Source organism: Notamacropus eugenii, chromosome 4 (genome assembly GCF_028372415.1).
Source record: "Notamacropus eugenii isolate mMacEug1 chromosome 4, mMacEug1.pri_v2, whole genome shotgun sequence".
Classification (NCBI taxonomy): Eukaryota; Metazoa; Chordata; class Mammalia; order Diprotodontia; family Macropodidae; genus Notamacropus; species Notamacropus eugenii.
The window spans coordinates 50828975-50855079 of record NC_092875.1 but is presented as its reverse complement, the minus strand read 5'-3'; the positions used below and the strand labels follow the sequence as shown (position 1 = coordinate 50855079).

At 42.3% G+C, this 26105-nt stretch overlaps 1 protein-coding gene and 1 long non-coding RNA gene across 3 annotated transcripts; one reads left to right on the top strand and one right to left on the bottom strand.

Annotated features, from left to right (window-relative positions):
• Nucleotides 1–399: 399 nt before the first annotated feature.
• On the bottom strand, nt 400–5711 carry LOC140499432 (ectoderm-neural cortex protein 1-like). Of its 2 annotated transcripts, none has more exons than XM_072600828.1 (3): nt 5612–5711; nt 2399–4214; nt 400–1431 (listed from the first exon to the last, which is right to left on the bottom strand). In XM_072600828.1, exon 2 carries the CDS (start codon nt 4199–4201, stop codon nt 2432–2434), a length of 1770 nt encoding a protein of 589 aa, XP_072456929.1. In that variant the 5' UTR covers nt 4202–4214; nt 5612–5711; the 3' UTR covers nt 400–1431; nt 2399–2431. The 2 variants fall into 2 exon arrangements, with proteins under 2 accessions (XP_072456929.1, XP_072456930.1); XM_072600829.1 differs by lacking the exon at nt 5612–5711 and adding an exon at nt 4730–5084.
• A 213-nt stretch (nt 5712–5924) lies between these two features.
• Nucleotides 5925–9741, top strand: LOC140499431 (uncharacterized). Its single transcript, XR_011965445.1, has 2 exons — nt 5925–6477; nt 8474–9741. It is a non-coding gene; the product is annotated as an uncharacterized lncRNA (long non-coding RNA).
• Nucleotides 9742–26105: the final 16364 nt, after the last annotated feature.

The window sequence follows — 26105 nt, the reverse complement described above, 5'->3', positions numbered from 1 at the left end:
CACTGTTCGTTAAAAAACCAATTCTGAATGATCATGGAAGCAGGTCTGACTTCATTAGGTCGGAGCTGTTTTTAATCAGTAGGAGCCAACTTGACCAGGTTTGTTGAATGATCTTGGGTGAGTCAGTGCATGTTTCTCAAGAGGAGAAGAGTATGAAAGTCCTAGGAATGTTATGATTAAACCTTGGAGAATTCCTAGTTAGGGTCTGCTTCCACAACTGACTCTAGGCAGCACTGCCCCTAAAGCGGCAGCCCCTTAATCTAGGTCCATCTGGAACCCTGTCCTCTACAGACGTGATGTAGCCTAAAAGAGCAGCACTGAAATTTATTTTTTTCCTAACCTTGGGCTGCAGAAAGGCTGGTCAGGACTAAGGGAACATAAAGAGATGTGATGGCCTTCTTTTCTCTCATGACTTGGTTTTATTAAGGCAACTTTGGAATTGATTTTAAAAAACCAAAAGTTTATCCACAGACTAAACACAGATATTTTAAATTTTAAATAAATGATGCAGTTAATAGTTTTTTAAATAAAGGATGCAGTTAATTAATAATTAAAAGTTACTACAGACCCAGAATAAAAACTCCATAAAAGTCAAGAAAATACCAAAGGAACTAAACAAGACAGAAAAATGTTAGGGAAGACTTTTTTTTTTCCTTTAGGAATGGTTACAGTTACTAAGCCTCATACTACCAAAAAAGGGAGGTCTTCTTCAAATGCCTGATCTTAGAAAGCGACACACAGATTCTAAAGATGCTTCCACTGTGGAGCTCTTTGCGAACTGCCTCCAGCTAATTTTCAAGTCACTTGAAGTCAGCTGTCATTTCAGTGTCACTTCCTTTTGGACCTAAAACAGGACTCTTCGACCTGGTCGTTCACCATGTGCACAAGGAGGCTTGATACTAGTTAACATTCTTCACTGCCCAAATCCACCAACATGTGTTACCACCAACAAAGCAGATTCTGAAGAGGTTAAGACTGGCCTCAGAGCACAGAAAGGCTGTAATCAGTGACAACGATGGGACTAGCACCTCTCTTTGAAAGGGAGGTACTGGTGTATTGGTTAAAATGTCAGCCTCTGCTTCACCAGCTGTCAAGCTTCAGCAATAATAGGAGTGAGCACTCCATGACAATGACCATATCTCCCAGGGGCTGTGCTCCCTGCACTGTGGTCTCTAGCCCCTTCATTCACCAGCAATCTGGGCTCATTGCATCTGTCCCAAATCTACATAACCAACATAAGTCAATAGTTTTACTCATTAGGTGGTGAGCCCACTTTCATCCTGCGATCCCAGAGCCACGTACACCACAGATGCCACCCTCCCAACGGCTAGGCAGGATTCTGGTGCCAACAGGACATTCCAAGAGTAGACAACACTTGGCTGCTGAAGAGGATCCTCTGAAGCAAGAAACTGAGAGTAGACCCCAGGCCTCCTGTTGGGAATAAAGGAAAGCATCATTAGTTACAGCAAACATGTAGAACAAATTCCAATACGAATTCTAAGAGGACTGGACTTTCTCCTTTTAGTATGTCTAGGCAGATGTTTTCAATTCATAAAGTATTTATTAGGTGCACAGCACTGAGATGGGTGCCATAAGATATACAGAAAATACCTGGCAAGGTCCTTTCCTTTCCAAGGAAAAAGCTTTCATGTTTTTCAAAAGAAAATTAAAATTAATTGCCCTTGGCCCTGAGAAGATCAGGTCCTATCCTGCTGTGACACAAAATAATTCATCCATGTATGATACCCTGGAAGCACACTAAAGTTTCTCTAATGTAATTCATGGCTCATTAAGAAATTAGAGGTTCTGTCTGGGCCATGAGTAAGAAGCACTTAGAAGGTTTAAGGTCAATGTAATCGAGCCAGTGAGCTGTGAAAAAGCCACAAAGTCCCATAGCTGCACATGAGGGGCACATCCAAGAAAAGCCATCTTAGGCCACACTAGCATTAGACAACCTCTGGTTATCATATGGATGAACCAGACTGAATCTCAGCTTCTGTTTTCACGGCCCAATCCCTGCGGTATTACTGAGGTTTCCTATAATGAGACCGGTTTTGTCTACCCTGAACCTGAAGACCTGTGCAATATGGTTAGATAAATTTGTTTTAGAGGAAAGCAGCTTATGCATGTGTAGTTTTACAAAGTGGCCCAAGTTCCTGATGACACTTAATCTCAACCACACTTCAAAAATCCATAGCTAAGGAGATCTAAATATAGTTCAGGAGACTTAAGTGAAAGCAAAACCACAGCAGGAACTGAGAAAGTAGTAATTCAGTGAATTGCTGTAGAAAGAGCCCACGTCACCATCTTGGTCCTGTCTTGTTACAGGCCTGTGATCATGTTTGGCAAACAAGGGGGAGCTCTAGCCAAGGCTTAACTAGGAAAGACTGGTATTTACCGTTCTCATTTCCCTCTCCTGCAGGGGAGATCTTCAAACAGACAGATACTTCCAGGTGCTGACAAACGCTGTGGGGATGAGGGAATAAGGTACGGTGGTGATGCTGCTCCAGGTGTCTGAGGAAGGGTCGTAGCAATCAAGGGTTTTGCAGCGCTGGGTCCCACAGTAGCCCCCCACCACGAAGAGTCTATTTCCACAGGTGACTGCTCGGCAGCTAATCCTTCTGGCTGTCACATCCCCAAACTTAGACCACTGAAAGGTGTCACTGTGGAAGCGGTAGGCAGAACTGGCTGAGAACTCTGTGTCACCCCCAATCACAATCACCTGGCTGCCCAGCACAGCAGCTGCAGTGTATCTCCAAGCTTGAGGACAGGTGGTGGGCGCTGTCCAGCGGTTCTGACAAGGATCAAAGCACTGCACTTTGGGGAGATGAATCTGGTTAACACTGGTGCCACCAAAAACAAAAAGCTTCTTCTTTGCCCCAACCACGGCAGCATTGCTTACCCCTTCCCGGAGTGGAGCCACCAAAGTCCATTTGTTAGTCTGCGGGTCATAATGTTCAACCTGTTTAAGTGACACAGAGGGGGAGGCTGGAAAGGAACCATTCACAGCTGTGTGGCCCCCAACTACATAGAGAGAATGAGCCAACTCAGCTGAACCATGGCCAAACCTGGCCACTAACATCGGGGCAGCCTTGGCCCATTCATCGTGAAGGGTGTCATACACCCACACATCTTTGGAGGCGCTGTTTTCAGAACCCCGGCCACCAGTGACATAGACTTTACAGCCAATGGCACAAGCGCTGCATTCTTTCCGGGGACTAGGAATGTCTGTCCTAGGGATGATGTTGCTGGTTCTCTGGTCGAGTGTATAAATCTTGTCACACATGAACGTCTGACCCCCGAGCAGCAGGAGAGCCTGGCTGACCTTCCTGGGCCGGGCACAGAAGCCCGTCACTAGCCCATCATTCTGCAGGAGCCTCATTTTATAGCGCATGGCGTCTGCCACGATCTCCCCTCCAAGTTTGTGGTTCGTTACGACCTCTTCTAGAGCCACCTGGTTTTTGAGGTAAGCCTCAGGCAAAAGTGCCAGGCGCACAGAACGCAAAAGCTCTGGCAAGTCGTCATGCCGGGCAGACAGCTCATACTTGATCCACCCGATGACTGCTTCATAGACCAGGCTTTCCTCCTCCACTTCCAAGTCTTCACTCTGCACCAGCTCCAGCAGTCTCCCTTTGGGGAGTTTCAGGAAATCGTCAGACTTGTACAAAGAAGCAAAGTTGGCTAAAGCCATTCTCCAGGACAACTCAAACAGCCTATCACAGTTAAAGGTATCAGACAGGGCCAGCATATTAAGACAGTTGGTCGGGTGCAGATTTTTCTCCAGAAAGGCTGCAGCTGCATCCCGGATGTCATGAAACTGCAGCATGTCCCCGGCCTCTAGCAGAGACTCTGCATTCTCTTCATTGATGAGCACCCTGGCTGAGTAGGCATAGTCAAGCAATAGCTCCAACACCTCTGGATGCAGCCTGTCCCCAAAGTCCACATGACCCTCTCTGCTCTCCTTCAGGCCCCCTCCAAACATGGCCTCAAAGTAGTAGCTACAAGAAGCCAGCACAGCTCGGTGGCAGTGGAAAACCCCACTGCCAGCCTTGAGCACCACATCAGTGAAGAGGCACTTCTGGCGCAGCAAGTTCAAGTGGGTCAAGAGGCTGTCTGCATGGCCGGGCTTATGGAAAATCTGTATGTTCATGGAGCCAGAGCTGGATCGAGACTTCCTAGTCTCATGGCTGGTGACCGACATTGTTCCCTGCACTCTAAAAGAAAACAGAGCAAGAGCACAACAAGAGTTAGTTTTCTAGGACTAGAGCCTCTTTTTTCATCCACAAAGCATATTCTGATTATTTTTCAGAACAATCAGAGGATCACATTCTGAATCCCAACCCCACTACCACATCACAGGCATAACGTTTGTTGACTGACTATATGACTTTCAGCTAGTCTCTTTCTCTGATCCTGTTTCCTCATCTATAAAATGAAGAGGCAGGACCAGATGATGATGGATTAGCATTATATAACACTTCAGAATGACTTCTACCTATATAAACTCCTTTGATCCTCACAAAGGAGGTGCCATTATTATCCCCATTTCACATAGGAGGAAAGTTGGCAGAGGTCCCACAAGCTACTAAGTACAGGAGGCAGGACGCAACCTTCTGTCTCGGGCTGACCTCTTAGGCGCCGCTTCCAATTCCACAGCTTAAGAATGCTTTCCCTCCAGAGGAACAGAGGAAGGGCCACGTGGGAAAGGCAATAAGGATATTTCATCTACCTCCGCAGGCGCTGACTAAGCCCCACTCTGGGGCCAAAGCCCAGGAACACACAGATAAGGGAAGTCAAACACAGAAACCGCAGCCCGGAATGGTGGATTCAGCCAAGGTTCGGGTAATCATTAACGCCCTTTTCAGGGGACAGTCTTTGAAGTAGAGGCCCTGCCCTTCCCCAGACTTAAAGGACAGGAAACCCAACCCCACCATTCCCACACAATACAAAGCTGAGGAGGCACAACCGGGTTCCCACCCCCCCAAGCCTGGCTCCAGGGGCCTCCTTCCAGCCTCAAGCTCCGTTGGGTTCTCCCCTTCTTCTCCCGGGAGGAGCCTCGTCTAACGACCCCCACTCAAGTACCCACCGACACCCTTCCTTCTCATCAACTGCCTCCTGAGACCAGACACCCCCCGCCTCCGCCTAGGCACCTCCTCTCCTGCCCAGCTCCCCCCACCCCACAGACCCTCAGCCGAGTCTTCTGTTGGACCCCCCAATAACCTCCTTTAGAGCCCCCGCAGACCCGGAGACACGCCTCTGGCCACTCCCACACACGGACCCTCAGCCAGGCCTCCCGTCAGATCCCCCAACACAGACCCTCAGTCAACCCTTATGCTAGACCCCCCCAATATCCCCCCAGACCCTCCGACACTCCTTCTAGCCTCAGCCACCCCTGGGGCCCCGGCTAACCCCTTCTGCCAACCCCCACCTCCCCCGGATGTCTGGAGACCCGGCTGCCAGACCCCCTCCTCTCCCCTCCCCCTCTAAACAGCCTCAGACCCCGTCAGGCCCCCTCTCCCACAGGCCCCTCCTCCGCCTCCTCGGGCTCCCCACCACGAGGGCCAGCCCGGCCCGGGTCTGCCCTCTCCCCGCCCGCGGGCCCCGCACTCACCAAGGTCCGCGCTGGCTCCCAGCTTTCCTCAAGCCAAAGACTCCCCACTCCCGGATCCCGGTCCAGGCCACGCCTCCTTCGAGGCTATCCCGCCCTCTCCGAAGTAGGGACCAATGGCGGCGTGAGTCCTGCCAGGTATTGGTTCCGCTCCCAGATCCTTATTGGCCAATCACAGACCATAATCGCCTCCGAGGTGCCGCCCCTTACGTTCTCAGCCAGATACTAGAGAAACCAATCACGGCCAAAGTGGCCAATCACGCGGCAGAAATCCAGCAGCAAGTGCAGCCATTGGCTCTAGATCCTCCCGCCGAGCCTCGCGAGATCTCTGCCACGCCGACTCCGTCTTTGTGTCTTGGGGGTCTCGGGAGCCGCTCCTTGGAGCTGGGAGGGGCCGGGCGTCCTAGAGAGGCTCTCTGGGCCCACGCGGGAATGCGGCCCAAGGCCACACAGGCGGTAGTGGCCGCGGCAGATCTTGAGCCCAGGGCCTAGGGTCCCAGATAAAGCGCTTTCCATCTCATTTCACGCACTCAGGTGTCTTAGTAGAGAGCGCACGGCCACCGCGCATCTGAGGCAGGATTCGAACTCAGCTCTTTGTGACTCCCAGGCCAGAGCTCCAGTCACCGCACCACCTTGTAGGTGTGCGAGGAATTGCTGAGAGGAGGGCGCCGTGGAAGCTTTAATTCTCCGAGGAATTCGGTCCAAGGATGGAAGGAAAACATGAATGAATTGAACCTTGGGACGGAATCCTGGAGTGCCAAGAAAGGAGGAGGACTGAGGAAGAGAAAGAAAAAGATCCCCCCGCTTTGATTTTTATGAGAAAGATGCAGAAAATGAAAAAAAAGACCTGCCTTCATAGGAATGATGGGGTTTGTAAATCACTTTCCATGTATTTTCTTATTAGATCCTTCCCACTGACTGCTCTGTGAGGTAGGGGTATTTAAAGGTAAGGGAGACTGAGGTTGAGAGGAAATGGAGTGACTTGTCCAGGACCACCCTGCTATCAAGGATCTGAGGCAGGATTCGAACTCGGACCCACCCAGCCTCTCACCCTGTTGTGGCTGAGGTACAGATTGTCATCCGTATCTCACTCCATCCCCCAGGTCAAGGATTATTAAAAATAAATTGGCATTCATTTATTTATCTATTTACTTAAGATTTAAGTTCTGGAGCGCCCTCCATATGTTATCTCATTTGAACCTTACAACAACCCTATGAGATGGATACTCCCAAGTATCATCATCCTTGTTTTTATAGATGAAACAGGTTCTAGAAAGTTAAGTCCATGGTCACACAACTAGTTTCCGACAGTATCCAAGACCAGGTCCTCTGAGTCCCAGTCCAGCATTCCAACCACCACACCACAGAGAAAATAGCTGACAGTGTTTGGAAGAAAAATGAGGAATCCCTTTAGAATTTTCAGCCAATGCTTGGGCTGGGATTTCCTGAATGCTTAGTTTTACTCTAGAGATCCATGGATTTGACTCATGGGAAAGGTGCTACTGTGGTCCAGGGTTCTTCATCTCTCCTCTCCTAGATATTGTCATAGCCTCCAAAAGACTTTTTTTTGGCCTACCGTCTTTTTTCTTTCTCTTCTGTCCTGCTGTTGGCCAACAAAATCATCCTCATACATAGATCCAAATAAATTATTTCTCTGCACAAAAGCCTTATGTGCTCCCCTATTGTTACTAGACTGAAATTCAAACTCACTTGGCTAGCATTGGGCTTTTTTGTAGTTGTTCAGTCGTTTTCAGTTGTGTCTGACTCTGTGACCCCATTTGGGGTTTTCGTGGCAAAAATACTGGAGTTGTTTTACATTTCCTTCTCCAGATCATTTTACAGATGAGGAAACTGAAGCAAACCAGATTAAGTGACTTGCCCAAGATCACCCAGCTAGTTAGTGTCTGAGGTCACATTTGAACTCAGGTCTTTCTGATTCCAGGCCCAGTTGCCCTGTCCAATGTTTGGTCCTTCACAAACCAGCCCCTCTCTTATCTTTTCAGTCTTAACTCTCACTCATTTAACAAACATTAAATGCCTACTGTGTGCCAGACACTGTGCTGAGCATTAGGGATACAGAGACAAAAGTGAGACAATTCCTGCCCTAAAGGAGTTTATATTTTATTGGCAAAAAGCAACATGTATAGATATAAGAATCAAAAGAATTTGAGTTGAAAGGAACAGCAGCAGCCGTCTAGTCCTGTTCATCTTTGGAAAAACCCAGGACTTATCATAGGATCATAGATATAGACCCAGAAGGGACCTAAGGAGCCATCTCATCCAATCCTTTTGTTATACAGAAAAGGAAACTGATTTTAGCACCAACTATGTGCCAGGAACTGTGCTAAATGCTTTACAGTTATCTCATTTCCTCCTCACAACAACCCTGACATCCAAAGTGGACTGGGTTGGCCATTTCTGCCCATTTGTGAGACTGTCCCCCTCAGGGTTGGGATGTGCTCCCTTCTTACCTCTAACTTTTGGTTCTCCTTCTTCCTGAGGGGAGCCTTCCTCAATCTCCCCTGAGTATAAAGTATTTCTGCCTACTGAGATTTTCTTAGAGTGCTTTGTCAAAATCTCTCTAAAATACCTATCACATTTTACTTTGTCTTATTCATATACATACCATATATGTGGAAGATACTTCCCCTTATTTTATTTACTGAAAAGGGAAGGTGAACAGATACTGGCTTTGAGTAAATAAAGGTATCTGGAAGATAAACAAGGGACTTCAGGAAAGACCCAAAGTCCTGAGAGGACTGGAGTGGAAGCATGCTGTTCAGAGGCCAAAGTACTGAAGGATTGTAAAGATGACTAATTCAGTTTCCCAACAGCTAATTTACAGGGGATTATTTTTTTTTTTAGGGCTTGGAAACCTATTGTTGGAAAACTTTGAATGAAAGAATTGTTTTGGACCCTGAGACTATGTTGTATATTAATTTTTTGTAGCACATCTGACAGAAATGTGATTTGGAATTTTTTAACGTATGATTAAAGACCCTGTTTGTGAGGTTTAAAAAGACAGAGAAGCTGGCAAGAGAAACTGTTTATAAAAATTAAGGACAAAACACAGAAACCAAAAGAGCTAAAAAAAAAAAAAAAAGCCAAGGCCATTTGACTAGAAGCAAGCAATGCTCTACAGTTGGTATGGGGAGCTGATCTGATTGGAGGAACTGTGTTGATGATGGGACCTGAATGAGAAAGCAGCATCCTATGTTGTTTGAAGAACTGACCTGGGAAAAGTTTTCTTTGCTGTCTGCTAACCCTTAACAGAGGGGAAACTACACCCATAGAGAGCAGGTTGTTACAGCTTTTGCAGATCTCAGGTTTAAAGGGAACTGCTTTTCATTGTGAGAGACTAACACTGCCTCAGAACCTAGCCAATGGAACTGACCACAGGAAGCCTAGCATATCCAAGGCTCACTGCTGCTTAACACTGTTTTAGTCCCCTGAGAGAAGCAGAGCAGTTCAGGAAAGGTGTATCCCACCCAGTAGATGATGTGTGGTACAAACTGTCCCTTAAAGAGAACACAGGCTCCTAGGCCTTATAGTTCAGAGTCCTGAATAGCCTTACGCGCTTAGATTCCCAAGTCTATGCCCATACAAAATCATGTGCTTTGGAAGGAGAATGTGACCTAAATTAACAGATGGAATCTTATATTTCCTGATTTACATGTTATTAATTATTATTATATAATTATTATTAATATTACATATGTAATATTACATATTCCTGATTTTGTCTTCTGTGGTATAAATGTTAAATTTTATTATTCCTACTTTTGTCTTTTTATTTAGTAAAAGTTTCATGTTTAAGAGTTAATGGTATCACAACACAACTGAAATTGAATGTTGTAAAATTATGAAGAACATACTTGGGCCCCATTGAAAAAATACTAGAAGTCCCCTTTTTCTGCTCTGTTGCTGAAGTCAGTATTCCATAGGTATAGAGTGTCACATAGGTCAGATTTTGTCAACATATTGATTGATCTTAATAAATTTTTCTTCTTTTTTCTTTTTTAAAATTCCTTGTTATGAGGGCTGACTCTGGGAGAAGGAAGGAGGAAGGATACATGGGGAAATCTAGCTGAAGGAAAAACAAAAGATATTAATAAAACTTATTTTTCCATTCATTGTTTTCTTATGACTAATTTTTTAAATAAGAGATATACCACTAAGAATTCAAGAGCTATAGTCCGAACTGTAATCATGTATTTCCTTTATACCAGGATTACTACTTGGACCATGAGTTGCAGTAGTATAGTGTTCATGCTTCCTGTCCTGCTCAGAAAACCTTCTGTTTGTTGGCATGATCCAGGCATTCCTGTGTAATCATTGCCAAGCTCATTGGATGGCCCATTACCTGGGACAGAACCCTGGACCCATTTCACTGTAGACCTCCTCCATGTTGAAATTGCCTTTGCCTCCTGGGAGCCATCTACAGTCTTCCTGATCTATATCTTGTCACTGGACCCCGGAGGCTCCAGAGGAGGAAGTGGGGCTGGTGACTTGCACACAGCCCTACCAATTCATTTGTAAGCCATGATATCATCTCCTTGATGTCTTGGTCCTCTGTGAGAACCAAAGAGCAAACAACAAATTGGAATTTTGGGAGAATGTCATAGCAGACACAGAGAAGGTGAATGCAGTGCCACGCCCCTTCAATGCCTGTAATACACATAAGGGATCATATTCCTTCTCTCCCTCTCCAGTAGATTATAAGCTCCCTGAGGGCAGAAACTAGCACTCTTTTTTCTTTAATGCTGGCACTTAACGGGTCTTGCATATAGTAGATGCTTAATAAATATTAGTTCTGTTGAACTGAAAAAAAAGATCCCATTGAACACAAAAGGAGATGTGGGTGTACTAGAGTATTTGGCAACTACTCTTTAAACAAATTTGCCTCGAACTGAGTGGAGATTTCCCCTGGGTGCTTTGGCTAATTACATTCAAGGAAGAGGTTGACAGCGTTTATCATGCCCAGTCTTTGAGGACGTTGGGGATCGTTTTCCATGTGAAAAGGCATGGGTTAGGCTTGACTCGTAGTTTCCAAACAAGTAATGTGGTTATGATAGGACACTTTCTCAAACCCTTCTACTGAAACACCCAGAACCATATCTTAAGCGGCAAACAGGGAGACAAACGGAAGTTGTGGGAATGAAGGTTAAAGCTGTCTTCAGAATGAAACTCAAACTCCGGAACCTACCATTGGAAAGCTGCCACAATCTGGTTCTAACCCACTGTGGTTTGGTTTTTTAAAATAATTTTATATTTTTTATTCTGAACTAAACAAACACCAAATAAATATTTCCATATACAAAGTAGAAAAGAAAAGGAGGATTGGAGGATTGGCTATAAAGTTGTGAATCTTTTTTATATTCCTTGCTTTTCCTTTTAAGTATACATATTAAGTATTATATATATACATATAAAATGTAATATCATAATATCATAAATTAAATGTGCAACTTTCAAAGATATCTTGCTTGTCTGTATTTCCCCTTGAGAGAAAAGACGAGTGTGGAGAACTTTTTAACTCTAGGATCAAGACTGGGAAAGAAGGAAAATTAAATTCATAAGAAACGATGTCCTGAGAAAGTACTGAAGGGTGGAGAAATTGAAGGTTGGGCTGAGGGCAAAGAACAGGTTTAGGAGGGGTGAGGCATAAGGAGAGATGGAATGATAAGTTATAGTCAGAGAAATGTCAAGTCTTTGATGGAGGAAGTGGAACATTGGTGGGTAATGGTGAGAATCAAAATGTGACTGATCTTGTGCGTGACTGAGGCTTAGGGTGGAAGATCAGGTCATGAGGTTGGAGGATCTGGGAGGTTGAAATGGTTAGGGAACATCATCATGAAAGGCAAGGAAAAGCCAGAACTGAGGAGAAGACTGAGCTAGGTTAAGTGAAAGGAAGGGACTTTCCCTAAGTCATCTAGACTCCCCATCTCCTGAGAGTGTTCACTTTTATATTGGGTGGTATTGTCTGTTCCCCTCCTTTGTAATCACCCCTTGCTTTGCCATACCTGCATCCCGTTAGAGTCTGGGACAACAGGTACTTTGTCCCAGGGGGGTATCTCGAAGATCCAAAAATGTAACCTCTTATTCCAGTAAGATTAGAAGGAAGTGGTAGTAACCAGTGGGGACTTTCAGAAGACCCATAATGAAGCACCCTTTCATCCTGTTCTTCATAGATTGAAATGTTTGCTAGTTGATATTGGTTAAATTCATAATTAAAAAAAAATGTTTAAAGGGAAGGATTAGGGGACTGGACCTGTGATTTTGGTGAAAAACACCTCTCTACCAATTCAGCTCAGCAGCAGCTCGGGGCAGCTAAGTGGTGCAGTGGATAGAGCACCAGTGCAGGAGTCAGGAGGACTTGAGTTCAAATCTCACCTCAGACACTTGGCACTCACTAGCTGTGTGACCCATTTGCCTCATCCTGGGTCATCTCCAGTCTTCCTGATGAATATCTGGTCACTGGATTCAGGTGGCTCTGGAGGAGAAGTGAGACTGCACAGCCCTCCCTCACTCAAAACAAAGTCAAGTGCAAGTCATATCATCATTTCTCTGATGGCATGGTCTTCATGATGGCATGCAATAAAGGATAAACACACAGAGCGGTCCATATACGGCCCTGAGGGGCTGAGTCCCTGCCTTGGCTCACAGAGCTTAGTGTTAGAAGCAGGACTTTAATCCAGGTTTTCCTAGCTTTGAGAGAGAGGAGAAGGGAGAAAAAGAGAAGAGGAATTCTGGATGGACCAGCCTCTCTTCTACCCTCCTTCTGCAAGGAGTGAAATATGCCTGCCAGAAAGCAGTAAAAACCCCACTGCTGACTCCATCCCCTTCCTTCTGTGCTGTAAGCAAAGCAAGAACAACTCCTACCTCTCAATTGTCCGTTCCTTATGTGGGAAAGACAATATGTACATATATACGAAAATAATGTGTTGAGTGTTTTTAAGTATGTGTACATATATGTACATATATACTACAAAAGCAGTATATTAAGTATGTGTATGTATGTACATGTGTGTTTGTATCCATATATACACACACAAACATATATGTGTATATACTATACCATGCATATATGATGCAAAAACAGATTCAAGGTGATGGGAGACGGTGTACTACCAGTGGAGGAATCAGGAAAGGCTAACTGATAACTCTGTGTCTGATGTAATTAGAATATAAACTCGGAGGGCAAGAGCCAAAGTCTTGTGCCACTTTTGTTGACCTCAAGGCTCAAATCTAATCCAACCATGTCTAGATGCAGGGACTCATCCCTAAATTGCATAGCTAATGGAGTAGGGGTAGAGGGTCATCCCTGACCAGTCACCCCCTGAGCTTGTCCCACACCAAGGGCTGACTACTGTTTCCAGTTACAGTCATTCCTTTATGGGTGGTCACCCTCTCAGGTACTCCTGTAAGGGTTCCTGCTAGATCCCTGTTGAAACTTACAATCTGGTTTTTATGCAACACAGCTCAGAAAATTACCTGATAGTCGGCAAGGTTTTTATAGTCTCACCAAAGTTAAAATTTTACCCTGCCTTAGATATTTCCTGGAAGATCAGCATTAATGACACTGCAGGACCTGACTGACTAGTTTCACCAAGATTGAATCTTTGACAGGTTCTGATGAAAAGATCAAAGGATCAAATTTGTGACAGAGTTTCCCCTTTAAGTCATATTCATTTTACCTACCATCTTGTTGCCTCTGCATGAAGGTTGTCCCTCATATGGGGAATTCACTCCCCCCCTCTTCTCCACTTTGTAGAATCCCTAATTTTCTTTGTAAAACTCACCTCAAACACCACCTCCTAAATAATTCATTTCCTCCCCTATCCCCTCCCCAGACTATCTCATGTTCCCCCCCACCCCAAGCTCCCAAGGACATGAACTTTGGTCCCTTTCAATGGAGCATGTTCTCTAATCCCTTGCTGGAGGACATGTCCAATGGAAAAAGACCCAAGTGCCTGCCCATGGAAAGTGCCCTGATTCAACAGATTAGGATTGATGCCACTGATTACCCCCATTGCTTGTGTATGTATGTATGTATGTATATATGTGTATATGTACATGTGTGTGGAGATGGGGGGGTAGGGAGAGAGAGATAGTACCTATTTATGTACATGTTGTCTTCCCAGCAGAATATAATCTCCTTGGGGACTTTTTTACTTTTTTACTTTTACTTTTACTTTACTCGTTGCTTAGATCCTTTGTATCCCTAGGACCTACCAGAGCACCTGGCATATAGTGTTCAGTAAATTCATATTGATTCACTTCCTTAGTCACACACACACCAACTAGAATGAGAGTCCTTTTCTCCAGCTTACCCCTAACTCATTACCCAGTTCCCTCCCTGGCCCCAAATGGTCTTAAGCTTCAAGTATTTCTCTTCTCTACTTTGGCCAAGATGACCTCTGCTTTCTTACCCTTTGTCATCCTGCTCTCTAACACATCTGTCTTGGAAGTCTTCTCCTCCTTCCTTCAATATCCATTTCAGTTTGTGTCTCTTTCATGAGATGGGAAGCTGCCTGTGACTCTTCTCAAATGTCTAGAAGCATTGCCACCACCCCCACACTCACCTCTCCTTTGTTGTTAATACATATTCCATTCTATCATAATAATTTGTACAAATTTGTCCCCTTCCTAGAGTTTTTCAATAGGGGACTGGCCAGTGGGGCCCCTCTCCTTCAAGTATGCACAGTGTTGTCTACCTACTGCCAACCCACCTGGGAGATTTGGTGAGTTTGCTTCTGAGAATTCAGACTGGAGGGCCCTGCCCTCCACTTCAGAGGATGCAAGAAGGCATCCTGTGACGGCTTCCTTAAAGTAAGATGAAAGACTTTTAATTGGATGCTAAATTGGAAGGGAGTGTGTATATAAAAGGCTCCAAATTAGGAATTTAATCTCTCTCTTCCCTTGCACTGAAGGAGGAGGGAATGCTGTTAAGTCTCTAGGTGAGGGTAGGGATAGCAACTCCAGCTGTACCATATCTCCCCTTCATATACTCTGCCACGTGAGGTCCATGAACGTGTGGTCCATGAACATATGTCCCTGCTATTTCTTCTGTCCCTGTCATGTTTATTCTTTCCTGATCTTCGGTGAAGGAGTATTGGAGTTGGAGTGAACTTGAGAATTTAAAAGGACAGGAGAGACACTAGACATCCAGTGCCACAGTCACCTTAGGTGAGCTGTGATGAGCAGCCAGCACAACTCCAAGGAGTGAACTTCATGACCCATCCAAGTAGTGAATTAAGCCAGGAGTCCAAGCACCACATCCAGAAAACAAAGGAACGACTCACCCATTGGCTACAGCAATGCCAGTGTGGCAATACCACACTGGGAGTGAACTTGGTGGGAGGAATGTTTGTTAGCTACCACTCCAAAGTTAAGCCCACACTCCCCACACACAGCCTGAGGTATAGATCAAAGAGTATGCTCCCGGTTTGAAGGTTTCAGGAAATATCCTTTTTACAAAGCTAAGTAACTTTAATTGCTCATTGATTATATCATGGAGTGATACTAGGGAGATATGAACTCAAACTGGCAAATGATATTGTGGCAGTATCACTAGATGGGGACATAGGCCACCCCATTGCCCCCCAGGATTCCCACTAAACCCTGAGGGAGAGATATAGCCAGTGCTACTAAGACTAGTGTCAATTGGAAGAATAAGCCCAGGGTTTCTCTGCAATGTAAGTTCATTGACAGCATTGTCATATCTATCTCTGTGTTCTAAGGGTTGATAGTGGAAGAGTGGGGGAAGGTCTTACAGGATAGTAGAGCAAGAACTAACCGTCTGGGCCAACCATTCATTGTATAAATGAGGATGCTGAGGCCCCTATGGCCTTTATATTTAATTGACTTCTCTGCAATATTGGACATGGTAGACTACAGTGCTTCTCTTGGACACTCTGTACCTTCAGCTTTTGCTATTGCCTTCTTTCATGGTTCTCTTGTCTTCTTTGCTGGGTCATTATCTGAGACTTGCTCCCTACCAGTGGGTGGCCCGCAAGGCTATGTCCTATCTCTCTACACTCTCATAGAGATCTCATGGCATCCAGAGACTCAGGGATCACCTCAAGGCAGGTAAGGATGGGGACTGGATCTGTGATTTCATTGGTAGAAGGAACTCACAGAAACTCCCTCTGCCAAAGCAGAGCAGGATCTTCTCTGCAATCTATGGTTTCAGAAAGTCGAGAAGGGCACTGAGAGGCATTGGTGACTCGCCCAGGGTTTCTTAGCTAGTATTCCTCTGAGGGGGAACAAGAACCAAAGCTTGACTGGCTTCCAGGCCAGCTCCTGACATGTGTCCTTCTTGGTCTAGATGACTTCCAAATGTGTGTGTATGTATATACATATAGATACAAATATATGTGTGTGTGTATATGTACATACAGCAAAAGCAGTACATCAAGTTTATGTATGTATATATGTGTGCGTTTATCCCTTCCTGAGTTCAAATCCAGCCTCAGGCACTTGCTAGTTGTGTGACCCTGGGCAAATTACTTTATCTTGTTTGCCTCAGTTTCCTCATCTGTAAAATGAGCTGGAGAAGGACATGGAAAACAACTCCAGCATTTTTGCCAAGAAAACTCCAAAATGGGTCAAAAAGAGTTAGAAACAACTGAAAAACAACTAAACAAATCTCTCTCTCCATATACATATGTATATTTATACATGTATATGTATGTATACACACGTGTCCCTCATCCTCCTTCTGAATTCCAGTGACTCATTTTCAACTAACTTGCACTGAGAGGCTTTCCAGGTAGGGAAATAAAATAATGAGCAGCATGTATAAAATCTTTTAAGATTTGTAAAGTGGTGTATATATATATATATATATACACACAATCTCATTTGATCCTCACAATAACCCTGTGAGGTACCTATATTATCCCCATTATCCCCATTTCACAGGTGAGAAAACCAAGATCAAGAGATTAAATAACTTGTCCAAGGTTTCACAACAAGCAAAATTGTCAGGGTGGAATTTGAACTCAGGTCTTTCTGATTCCCAGTCCAATATCCCAGAACTGTCCAGTACCCTATAGTGCTGCTAATAAGAATCATCCTCTCCTTGGCAGAGGGGAGCCACAGGGATGTACAAGTAGACCGATGTATGAAAAATATCTGTTAAGTCTCAAGGGGGCTAGGTAGATGGAAAAATGGTCAGGCAGCCAGACTGGCCGTTCCTGGTTTAGCTAGTCCCAGGATGATTTCCCCAGTTAACAAGACACCTGCAGCAACTTTAATGTGCAGAGAGGACACATCAGTCCTGGGAAAGGCTGGGTTGTCTACCCCCTGCAGATGTGCTTGTTGCAAAAAGGGACTGGATTAACAAATCAATCAATACCTACTTAAAAGCAGGAGGCACAGGATTAGAACGGTTTCCAATTTGGGGTTTAAACGCCCCAAGAGATCGAGGTCAGCAGTCCTTTCTTGAGGACAGCACCCCACAGGGTTACAAAGACCTTGCCTGGGACCTCTTTGGGTCAGGAGCCAGGCAGGGCTGAGTCATAAGCAACCCGCCCATGTACCCCTTCTCCCTATTGTCCCCTCCCCCAAGCAACAGTGGCGGAAGAGCCTGCCTCCCCTCCCTTTTCCACTTTCTTCCCCATATCCACTCCACCTCAATGGGACCAACCTTTGAATTGTTCTGCTGCCCTCTCCTGGGCACAGCTAGGAATGCCATAGATTTCTCTTCTGGCTCCCCAGGATTTTCCTGTTAAAAGATACTATTAATTAGAATTAGAACATATTGTTATAATATGTAATATTAAACATACTATATGACACTGTTGACAAACTTGTATTTCTGAATTGTTTCTGTTTTTTTTTTTTTTTTGTTATTAGGAGGTATGGTTCTCTGGGCATGGGAGATAGTAGGGATATACTGTAATTGGAAATGAATAAATAAAATAAAACAATGTCAATACACATTAAAAAAACAATTTCTCAAAATTCTGTTGATTACTATTGCCATGAGGTAAAGGAAATTTTAAATCAAATGTTCACACAATATGCTCTTTCTCTTTTCCCTACGTCCTTCAACTTTTCTTCCCCCCTTCCCCTTTGCCTTCGCTTAACGAAAGCTCTTTTGTCCTTCAAAGCTCAGCTCATGTCCCAAATCTTCCATGAAGCCATCCCAAGATGAGTCCAACTCATCTCTTTGACTTTTGAGCATCCATTGGTCATAGATTCAGCACCACAAGTTAGTTTAATCGTCTTTGGACCATTTTCTGTGTATCTGACTGGGTTGGGTGCTCCCCATGGATGAAACACTTGTATTTCATTCCTCTTTCTTATAATGGTTAACCAAGCCCAAGTCTCCTTGCATTTTAATGTCTCCTTTTGAAAGAGTATTCTGAAACTTCAGGTTGGTATGAACTTTATCTAATCTTCACCAGACCAGGACACCTCTCTACAACATCCTTGAATAGAGATCACCCAAAGTTTGCTTCAGCAACAATAGTAGAAAACGATTTATAGACACTTTTTTTAGCGGTGGTGAAGAATTGAAAATTGAGATGTCAGTCAACTGGGGAATGGCTGAACAAGCTGTGTTATATGACTGTAATGGCATACTATTGTGCTAAAAAAAAAAAGACAAGCAGGATGCTTTCGGAAAAAGCTGGGAAGACTTACACTGTGAATGACTTAGCTATTCTCAGCAATACAATGATCTAAGACAATTCTGAAGGCTATCCACCTCTAGTGGTCTGGTCAAGTCCCCAGAGCTACATCTCTCCTTCAGGTTCTAGGGGTACTCCTTCGGGGTTGGACACATATTTCCAATCAATCCTATTAGCTCAATCTTCTACCTAGTGTATTTCTCCCAATATAAATTAATCAGTTATTTCTTCAACATATTCTAATCAGTTGTTATTTCCTCAGTACCATTGATAAACAATTAGCATGAAGTAGATTTAACTAAGGGATGTTTACCCAGAAGATATATCAAGAACTAAAGTAAAAACACATTCTGCTCACCATGTGCCTTCCCCCAACTAGAGAGAACTCCGCTATCTTGGTTCTTGGATAGAGTAGGCTCAGATTTAAAGGAGCTACTGTAGACATTCCTCCTACCATGTTAACCTCTGAGTAAGGCATACCAATGAATGTGCCACTCCTTTATTTTTGGGACATATCTCTCTCAACTGCCAGTTCAATACCTTCTTGGGTGAGGTCAAGTGGGTTGCTTTTCAAGGAAATGCTAGCTCAGCTACTGTGACTGTGGCACATTCTGCTGTGGATTCCAGTTAATGAACCTTGTATGGTTCCTCCAACAAAGCTTACAAGGTTATGACCTGGTCCACTCCAACTCCAACATTCATTCAGAAAACAAACCTGATGAGTCAAAGAACAGGAGGAACCATGTGCTCATGGCCATTTGGCCCTAGTGGAAGAGAAATCATGAGGACCTTGACCACCCTGGGGCCCCACAACAGTCCTTTTTCATCTCTATTCAATAGCTTTGAGGGAGAGGGAGAGAGGTCAAGTACCTCCACTGAAGCCTTTTGCAAGCATACTTAGTTCAAACCCAGCAGCCAACTAAAAAGTTTTTCTTGGTTACCTAGTAAGCATATGAGAAACAGTCATAAAGTATATGTGCCTACTCTAAAATAGACCCTTCCATCATGCATGCCAGGAAACAAATTCACCGAGTTTCCATGTTCTGCTCTAGGCTCCTGCATTGAGGTAACAGGAAAAATGCCATTCCATCAGGCATTAGTCTTCCCATGAGCCTCTTTGTTCCTTCCACTCTGTTCAGACAGCTTCTGGATTTCAAAACTACTGCTGGCTCATTCTGGAACTTTCTTTAGTGGCTGGAATCATTTTACCTTGGAATAGCCTACAACCACCACAGCTCACTCACCTTAAAATATACCACTGCAAGGTTGGCATCTCCTCCCCTTATTCCGTTAGTGAGTTTCTCCCAGAACTTCCATTTTGTGGAAATTCAAGTCTGTCCTGCCTTCATTCTCACAGACCCATTGCTATTTTTCTCTAGACTTTAAAACCATGTCTACACACCTGGTACCTTCATCTTCCTCCCTCTTTTCAATTTCTTTTGTGTATTATCTTCTCCCCTTCTCCTCTTTGCCTTTGTGAGGCAAAATCAATGTTGTAAAGTAGCAGAAAGATGTACAGTGAGCACCCCTGTCTCCTAAACTCCTCCAAAAAGACTTAGCATGTCAAAATAATTTGATACTAGGTAAGACATAGGAAAGTTGATCAATGGAACATATTAGATACACAAAACACATAAGGAAATAAACACAGTAACCTTGTGCTTGATTGATCCAAAGTCCTAGCTATTGAGGGCAAGACCTTACAAACTGATGACAAAAACTTACTAGAAAATTAGAAAGCAATCTAGCAAAAAACTAGGCATCCACCAACATCTTACACTGTATGCCAAGATAAGTTCAAAATGGGTACATGATTTAGACATAAAGGTTCATAGCTTAAGTGAAAAGTTACCTGTTAGATCTATGGGTAGAGAAAGAGTTTAAAACCAAACAAGAGATAGAAAGGGTCACAGGAAGTAAAATGGATAATTTTGATTACATAAAATTAAAAAGATTTTGTACAAACAAAACCAATGCATTTAAAATGAGAAGAAATTCAGGAAACTGGAGAAAAAAATCTTTGCAGTGACTTTTCTGATAAAGGTCTCATTTCTAAAATACATGGGGAACAGAGTCAAATTTACAAAAATAAGAGCCATTCTCCAATTTATAAATGGTCAAAGGTAATTTGAATGAATATGTAATTTTCAAAGGAAGAAATCCAAGCTATCAATAGCCATATTTTTTTTTAAAATGCTCTAAATCACTAATAATAATGCAGTGGTACCACCTCATACTCACCTATTTGGGTAAGATGAAAAAAAGGAAAATGACAAATGTTGGAAGAGATGTGGGAAAATTCACTGTTGATGGAGATGTAAACTAGTTCTACTATTTTGGAAAGTAGTGTGGAACTCTAGTCAAAAAGTTATTAAATTGTACATACCCTTTGACCCAGTGATATTGCTACTAGCAGTAGTAGATTAAATAAAGAGGAAAAGGGCCCACAGACACAAAAATATTTAGAGCAATTATTTTTTGTAGTAGCAAAGAATTGAAAACTGAGGGAATGCTCATTAATTGGAGAACAGGTTATACTATATGAATATGATGGGATACTAGTGTACTGCATGCAACAATGAAGGGAATGGTTTCAAAAAAACCTGGAAAGACTCACATGAACTGATGCAAAGTGAAGTGAGCAGAACCAGAAGAGCCATCTACTCAGTGATAGCATATTATAAAGATAACTTGGACAGACTTGGTAACTCTGATCAACACAATAACCAACAATAATTCCAAAGAACTCATGATGAAAGATGCTGCCCACCTCCAGATAGAGAGCTGATGGACCCAATGAAAACTGAAGCATATTTTCCCCTTTCTTTCTCTTGTCTTTTTCTTTTTTGGAACACAGCTAATGTGGAAATTTGTTTTGCATCACTTTGTATTTTTAATGAGTCTTCTTTTTCTCTTCTTCTTGGTTGACAAAGAAGAAAGATGGGAAGGGAGCTAATAAAATAGGACTGATCAAACTGAACTAAAAGAAAAAAAAAAGACCTTCACTGAATCCTGACTGAGAAATCCCAGAAAACAATCACAGTGAGTAATTTTTCCAGCATAAAAAGTATGGTGGTGGGATGGGGTTAAGCATACAGAGGAAGAGGTTTCCCTTGGCAAGGAAGAAGTCCACTTTTCCCTCTGAGATTGAAAAGAAAGTTATTTTTGGAGACATAGAGTCATTTAGTGACATTGAGAAGGTCCATGTCAGGGATCTCAAATCTTTTTAAAAGGCGAGATCAGCAGGAGAGGAAAGTATTGGCTTTCTGTCAGTTGATATCAGGGTTCTTTATATAGAGGCTTTAGTTGGAATGAATGGACAACTGTGCTTAGATCCCCAGAGAGGAGGACATTCTGAACTGTCTCTTAGGGAAGCCGAATAGGCCAAATGGATAAAGCAGCACAAAAATTCACTAAAGAAAATAATTCCTTAAAAGATAGAATTGAGTAATTGGAAACCAGCAAGAAACAATCAAACAAAGTCAGAAGAATGGGAAAAAAAGAAGAAAATGTGAAATATCTCATTGGAAAAACAACTGACCTGGAAAATAGGTTTAAGAGAAATGATAAGAATTACTGGACTACCTAAAAGCCATGATAAAAAAAAAATCTAAACATTATATTTCAAGAAATTATAAAGGAATATTGTCCCAATATCTTAGATCCAGAGGGTAAAATAGAAATTGAAAGACTCCATCAATCACCTTCTGAAAGAGATACCAAAATTAAAACTCTCAGGAATATTATTTATAGCTAAATTTCAGAGCTCCCATGTCAAGGAGAAAATATGACAAGCAGCCAGAAAGAAACAATTCAAATATTATGGAGCTTCAGTCAGAATCACACAAGATTTAGCAGCTTCCATCCTAAAAGAGCAAAGGACTTGAAATGTGACATTCCAGAAGGCAAAAGAGCTAAGGTTATAACCTACCCAGCAAAACTGGATGTAATCCTTTGGATGGGTGGGGGAATGAATATTTAATGAAATAGAAGAATTCTCAGCATTCCTGATGAAAATACCAGGGTTGAATAGAAAATTTGACAAACAAAAGAGAAGCATAAAAAGGTCAACATGAAAGAGAGCTAACTCTTAAGAGATTCAATAAAGTTAAACTATTTACATTCCTATAGATGATACACATAATTCTTAAGACTGTGATCAATATTAGAGCATTTAGGAGCAGATGGTAGGAGTGTAACATTGGGATGATCTCAAAAAATGAGGGGGTGAGAAAGATGGATGCACTGGGAGAAGGGGGAAGGAAGAGGTATAACGGGAGAAATTATTTTACATAAAAGAGGAGCAAAAGGAAGAACTTTTATAGTAGGAAGGAGAAGGGAGGAGTAGGTTGGTGAGCAATGCTTGAGCCTTATTCTTATCAGAATTAGTCCAAAGAGGGAAGAATATATACATCAATATATTTGGATATGCAAATTTATTTTACAGAGAAGAGAAATAAGAGGTGAAGGGGAAAATAGAAAGGAGTGGGGTGAGATGGTAAAAGGAAGAGCTGATTAAGTGAGGAGGGATAGGATAAAAAAAACAGAAGAAAATAAGATGGAGGGAAATACATACTTAATAATAGTAACTATGAATGTGAATGAGATGAGCTCACCCATAAACAGAAGTGGAGAGCAAAATTAATTAGAAACCAGAATCCAGCAATATGTTGTTTACAACAGATACACTTAAAACAAAGACATAACCAGAGTTAAAATAAGGAAAGGGAATGGAATCTATTATGTGTCAGCTGGAGTAAAAAGGCAAAGGTAACAATCGTGATCTCAGACAAAGCAAAAGCAAAAAATAGACTCAATTAAAAGAAATAATCAGGAAAACTACATTTTGATAAAAGGTACCAAAGACAATGAAGTACTACCAATTTTTTAACCTCAAGTTTCTCTGATAAAGGCCTCTTTTCTCAAATACATAGGAAATGGAGTCAAATTTTTAAAAATAAGAGCCATTCCTCAACTGATAAATTATCAAGGGATATGAATAGGCATTTTTTAGAAGAAGAAACCAAAGCTATCTAGATTCACATGAAAACTCTCTCTCAATCACTATTGATTGGAGAAATGCAAATTAAAACAGCTCTGAGGTGCCACTTCATACCTATCAGATATGACAAATACCAGAAGGGATGAGGGAAAATAAGTACACTAATGCACCAGTGGTGGAATTGTGAACTGGTCCAACCACTCTGAAGAACAATTTGGAATTATGCCCAAAGGGCTATAAAAATGTGCATACTCTTTGACCCAGCAATACCAACACTAGGTTTGTATACCAAAGAGATCAAAGAAGAAAGGAAAAGGTTATGTACAATATGCACAAAAATATTTATAGCAACCTTTTTTGTGGTGGTAAAGAATTAGAAATGGATGGGATGCCCATGAGTTGAGGAATGGCTGGACAAGTCATGATACATGATTGTGATGGACTACTATTGTGTTATTAGGATTGTTTCAGAAAAACATAAGAAGACCTATATGAACTGATGCAAATTGAAGTGAACAGAAAAAGGAGATCATTGTACACTGTAACAGCAATGTTATAAGGATTATCAACTATAAAAGACTTAGTTACTCTGATCAATGCAACGATCTAAAACAATTCCAAAGGATTCATGATGAAAAATGCTATTCACCTCCAGAGAAAGAACTGATGAACTCTGAGCGTAAATTGAAATATAGTTTTACCACTTTATTTTTCTTGTTTTTTTTTTACAACATGACTAACATATAAATATGTTTTGCATGACTTACATATACAACTGATACTATATTGCTTGCCTTCCCAGTGAGTGGGAGAAGGACAAGGAGGAAAGGAGAGAATTTGGAACTCAAAATTAAAAAAAATGTTAAAGTGTTTTAAAAATAAATGTTAAAAGCAAATAATAACTTTTTAAAGGTATTGCTTTAAAATGGAGAGCAATTTGGAACTATGTCCAAAGGGCTACAAAAATGTAGCATCGACCGAGCAATATCGCTTCTAGGACTATATCCCAAAGAGATCATAAAAATGGGAAAGGGAACACATACAAAAATATTTTTAGCAGCTCTCTTTGTGGTGGTCAAGAACTGGAAATCGAGGGGATGCCCATCAATTGGGGAATGGCTGAACAAGTGGTATATGAATATAATGGGATACTATTGTGCTATAAGAAATGATGAACAGGAAGACTTCAGAGAGGCCTGGAAGGACTTACGTGAACTGATGCTGAGTGAAAGGAGCAGAACCAGGAGAACTTTGTACACAGCAACAACTACAGAGTGCAAGGAATTTTTCTGGTAGACTTATTCACAGCAATGCAAGGACCTAAAAAATTCCCAATGGACTCGAGGCAAAATGCATTCCACATGCAGAGAAAAACTATGGTATTGGATTGCAGAATGAAGCAGACCATTTTCTCTTGTGTTATGTTATGTTTAGTTTTGTTTTGTGGTTTCTCCCATTCATTTTAATTCTTCTATGCAACATGATTAAGGTGAAAATGTATTTAACAGGAATGTATGTGTAGAACCTATATAAGATTGCACACTGTCTTGGAGAGAGAGTGAGGAGGGAGGGAGGATAGAGAGGGAGGAAGGGGAAAAATCTAAGGTATATGGAAGTGATTGTAGAAAACTGAAAACATAAAATAATAAAAAAAGGGAAGAGAGAAAAGGGAGAAAACAGACTATGTATTCTACTAAGTTGGATATTATAGAAAGTAAAAAAGTGTAGGAAGAATAGCCCAGTGGAGATGCGCAAAAATTTACAGGAGCTAACAATTCAAGAAAGATGCCAAGAAAGCAATAAAAAAGAAAAAATCTACCACCTCAGATATATCTGTCTATAAAAACACAAAAAAGTGGGTAACAAGCAAGGTAAATTGGAGATCCTAAAGCAAGGTGGTAAATTTGAATTAATTGGCTTCACTAAGACTAGATGAGATGAAACTCATGCCTGGAATGTAGCTCTGGAAAGGTGAACCTTATTCTAAAAGAGCAAGATAAGTAAGAGATGGGAATACAAGTAGCATTTTCCCATGGGTACCTCCCTGACTCAACATGTCCCAAACAGAACCCATCATTCCCCCCAAACCCTCTCTTCTAAACTTTGTTATTTCTAGTAAGTGCACCCCATCTTTCTAGTCATGTCATCCTTGACTCCTCATTCTCCCTCCCTCCACTTATCCAATCAGCTGCTCCATCTTATTGTTTCTGTGGCCACTCAAATGGCCACTGCCATCGTTCAATCCGTGATCATTTTCTGTCTTAAGTATTGCAGCAGCTTCTAATTAGATCCCCTGCCTCAAATCTCTCCCCTTTCCAATATATCCTCCATCCAGCTGCCAAAGTGATGTTTCCAAGATGAAAGTCTGACCTCATCACTCCTCTACTCAATAAGTGCCAGTGGTTCCATACGACAAGTATTGCTATAAAAATGTTGTTACATATGGGAACTTTCTGCTGTGAATACTTTCCACATGTGGTTACTGCATCCAAACTGTGATACTCTTCTTTTTCTATGTTTTAAATAAACTTTATTTATGCTTTGGCACAAATTGCATTGCTGTGCTTCCCAAAGAACTCTTTCGCCAGTGGTAACCTCCCCACAACAAGGAAGTAAGATAAAGCAAAAGAATCCAATATACTGTCCGTATTTGACAACACATGCCGCATTCCTTACCCATCTCTCTGTCAAGAGGGGGGAGATACTCTTCACCAGTAAAGTCATTGAATAGACCAGAATCTTAACGTCTTTCCATGTTATTTTGCTTTATTATTGTTAACTTGTTCCAAGGATTTGTCTCTGTATCTTTTCCACATAAATAGCTGTTTGCATGGTGGATTAACATGCAGCAGGT

Bases quoted from the DNA above. Each gene is read 5' to 3' on its own strand.
- LOC140499432 (XM_072600828.1), bottom strand. From the start codon at position 4,201: ATGTCGGTCACCAGCCATGAGACTAGGAAGTCTCGATCCAGCTCTGGC.